A 3,583-nucleotide genomic window follows, 5' to 3' on the forward strand; every position below is an offset into this window, starting at 1 on the left:
CATGACAGCTTCCAATATGTCTTTAAAGGAATGAACAGAGATCTTCTCAAGCACAAACACTATAATACATTGGCCAAATGGTAACAACTGTAGTATCAACTATTAATCATGGTTTGAAAACCAAATGTATGGACAGAATAGCAAGTTGAATAAGACAATGAAAAGGTAAAAACACTTAGACAAATCAATGTAAAATATGTAAATACAGAGATAAACCTTTTACAAACATATGAGGAGCATATAGAGTGACATTGGATTTCTACCACCCAACTGCCTTTTTTTCAGGCATAGAAAGAGGTAGAAACATGTGTGAAACCTTGGCAAAAGGTACATACTCAAGATGCTGAGCACATGCCAACTGACTGTGTTAAGAACAGTCATGTACCCAAGCAATAAAACCCAACTGCTGGAAACAATAAAAAGTGAAAATAAGAAAGGAAAAACCCAAACATCACACAGGAAAACAATGTGAAGGCTGTATCTTACCAGAAACACTAAAGTCAAATAAAAATTAAAAAAAAAACTTTAAAGTGTAAAACAAATGCCTATAAATCTCCTTTAATAAAGCAGTTATTGTAAGAAAAAGTTTGAAATCTATGTTATTATTCTTATTGAAATCTGAGAGGAAACAACATCTGCTAAAACAAAACTCAGTAACAATGGAGACCAAGAGCAAACAAACCTCTAATCACCAATCCGGGGATCTCAGTAGGACCTGGAAACTAAAAAACACATGGCAAAGAGGCCAGAAATACAGTCAGGCTTGTGAAGTGACACAGCCACCTCAGAGAACATCAGAGCTCCAACAGGGCAGGTGAGCCATCAAAATGGAGCTATTAAGAGGCAATCAGAAGGGACAGGCAGAAGATTTTTTTTGTATAAATATTAACAGAATTGTATAGACTCAGAGAGCATGTATCTTACTTGGATTTCAGCCAGTTCAGTTTCTCCGGATGGAGACAACCTCCTGCAATTAAAAATATTAAAAAGCATATCATGATATTTGAAAATACATCACTGCTTTGTTTTCCCTAGGACTTTAGACCATTTAGAGTCTTACAAGAAATACATGCCTTTAACACACACACACACACACACACACACACACACACACACACACACACGGAGGGAGCGAGCAATTTTTGGAGGTCAGAGAGCATTTTTTTTTTTTTTTTGGAAAATAAGAGTCTCTTTTATTTCTAAAAAGCCATTTCTTTGCTTTTACCCTGTGTTTGAGGCAGGGTCTCTTGTTTCCTCCATTGTACTACATACATGACCTGCTCCTATGTCCCATCTCCCCACGAGAGCGCTGGGATTACAGCCATTAACCACATGAGCCACACTGCATCGGGCTTTTATGTGGGATGCAGGGGTCAAACTCAGGTTGTCAGGCTTATGCAGCTAACTCCTTGGCCCTTCATACATTAAAATAGTCATTCAAGGCAGCGGTGTGTGTGGGGTCGTGTGCAGCCCCGCCTGTGGCGCAGACATGGACCCTGAAAATAAACAGCCACTGCTTTGTTTTGCGAGTCGCTTTCCTGGGCCTGCCTCCGAGTATCCACCACTGTGGGCAGCTCAGACGCCGAAGCTCTTAACTGCAGCTATGAGTAGCAACGAGTGCTTCAAGTGTGGACGATCAGGCCATTGGGCCAGGGAATGCCCTACTGGCGGAGGTCGGGGTCATGGAATGAGAAGCCGAGGCAGAGGATTCCAATTTGTTTTCTCATCTCTTCCTGACATCTGTTACAACTGTGGTGAGTCTGATCATCTTGCTAAGGATTGTGATCTTCAGGAGGGTGATGCCTGCTATAACTGCGGTAGAGGTGGCCTCATTGCCAAGGACTGCAAGGAGCCCAAGAGAGAGCGAGAGCAATGCTGCTGCTACAACTTTGGCAAGCCAGGGCATCTGGCTCGTGACTGTGACCACGCAGATGAGCAGAAGTGCTATTCTTGCAGTGAATTTGGACATATTCAAAAAGACTGCACCAGCGTGAAGTGCTATAGGTGTGGTGAACCTGGTCATGTAGCCACCAATTGCAGCAAGACAAGTGAAGTCAACTGTTACCGCTGTGGCGAGTCAGGGCATCTTGCACAGGAATGCACAATTGAGACTACAGCCTAATTATTTTCCTTTGTCGCCGCCCCTCCTTTTTCTGGTTGATGGTTGTATTATTTTCTCTGAATCTTCTTCACTGGCCAAAGGTTGGCAGATAGAGGTTGTTCTCAGGCTTTACTCGCAGTGTAAAAGGAGGAAAGGGGTGGAAAACAACAACAACAACAACAACAACAACAACAACAACAACAACAACAACCGAATTTCTGCATTTAACCACAAAAAAGTTCATGTTTAGTTTGGTAGAGGTGTTATGTATAATGCTTTGTTAAAGAACCCCCTTTCCGTGCCACTGGTGAATAGGGATTAATGAATGGGAAGAGTTCACTCAGACCAATAAGCCCTTCTGGGTTTGAGTGTGTTCCCATGTAGGAGGTAAAACCAATTCTGGAAGTGCCTGAGCTTCCATAAATAACATTAATTTTTAGCATAATGACGGCCTTGGATTGTCTGACCTCAGTAGCTATTAAGTAACATCTGTATCAGGCCCTCATAGAACATACAGTTGAGTGGGAGAGTAAACTGAAAAGACAAATGTGTTGGTGGCTATCTATGCCAGGGAAATCTGGATAAAAGCCTAACACAGGAGCAGCTTCATCCCATGCAGATGGTGATGGCAAAGGTGTAGAACACATTTTTTTCAAAGACTAAATCTAAAACCCAGAGTAAACATCACTCAGAATTAGCATAATTTGGAGCTATTCAGGAATTGCAGAGAAATGCATTTTCACAGAAATCAAGATGTTATTTTTGTATACTATATCACTTAGACAACTGTGTTTCATTTGCTGTAATCAGTTTTTAAAAAGGCAGATGGCAAAAGCAACTGAAGTCCTAGAAAAAAATAGAAAATGTAATTTTAAACTATTCCAATAAAGCTGGAGGACAAACGGGAGTTTGACTAAAGTTCTTTTGTTTTAAATTTTCATCATTATATATAGAATAAAATACCATATTAAAGAGGGGAATGTAGAGGACTGAAAAACAATAGTCATTCAAGCCATATGGCTTAAGTGGTAAACAAAAGATTAACTTTTCTCAAGTGAACTTTTCAACAGGATGATTAAAAGGTGAAGTGGCTGAGATTTTTGAAAGTGTACTGAATATTTTTCTTTCCTGACCACTATTCTTCTTCAAAGGACATTTTTTTTGTCTAATATATTTCCAGAGACTAAAGCCCCCTATAAACAGTGAATTCATAGGCTTGCTCAAAAACTATACTGTAAATAAGACATGACATGCTGATTTGAATTATAATCACCAACTTATAATACTTATATTCACTTCTCAATTCACTTAGTAATAATCACTTTTTAAAAATAAAACTGAGCATAATTAAAACCTGCAGTCAAAGAGAACAAATTCTGGAGAACTGATTTAGGGAGTCCAAGAACCTGCAGCATTAGCTGGCGAGGCAGACTCAGTACAAAGCCTTTCCCTGTGACATTTGTTTAAAGATTTCAATCTGCG

At 39.8% G+C, this 3,583-nt stretch overlaps 1 protein-coding gene across 1 annotated transcript; it reads left to right on the plus strand.

The window, feature by feature from the left end:
- Positions 1-1,555: 1,555 nt before the first annotated feature.
- On the plus strand, positions 1,556-2,135 carry LOC100762742 (cellular nucleic acid-binding protein-like). Its single transcript, XM_035441472.1, has one exon. The coding sequence runs from the start codon at positions 1,604-1,606 to the stop codon at positions 2,120-2,122; it is 519 nt and encodes a 172-aa protein (XP_035297363.1). The 5' UTR covers positions 1,556-1,603; the 3' UTR covers positions 2,123-2,135.
- The last annotated feature ends 1,448 nt before the right edge of the window (positions 2,136-3,583 follow it).

The sequence above is a fragment of the Cricetulus griseus genome, chromosome 3 (genome assembly GCF_003668045.3).
Source record: "Cricetulus griseus strain 17A/GY chromosome 3, alternate assembly CriGri-PICRH-1.0, whole genome shotgun sequence".
Taxonomy (NCBI): domain Eukaryota; kingdom Metazoa; phylum Chordata; class Mammalia; order Rodentia; family Cricetidae; genus Cricetulus; species Cricetulus griseus.

What these genes read in the sequence shown, in the direction of transcription:
- LOC100762742 (XM_035441472.1), top strand. Translation starts at nt 1,604, where the DNA reads ATGAGTAGCAACGAGTGCTTCAAGTGTGGACGATCAGGCCATTGGGCC.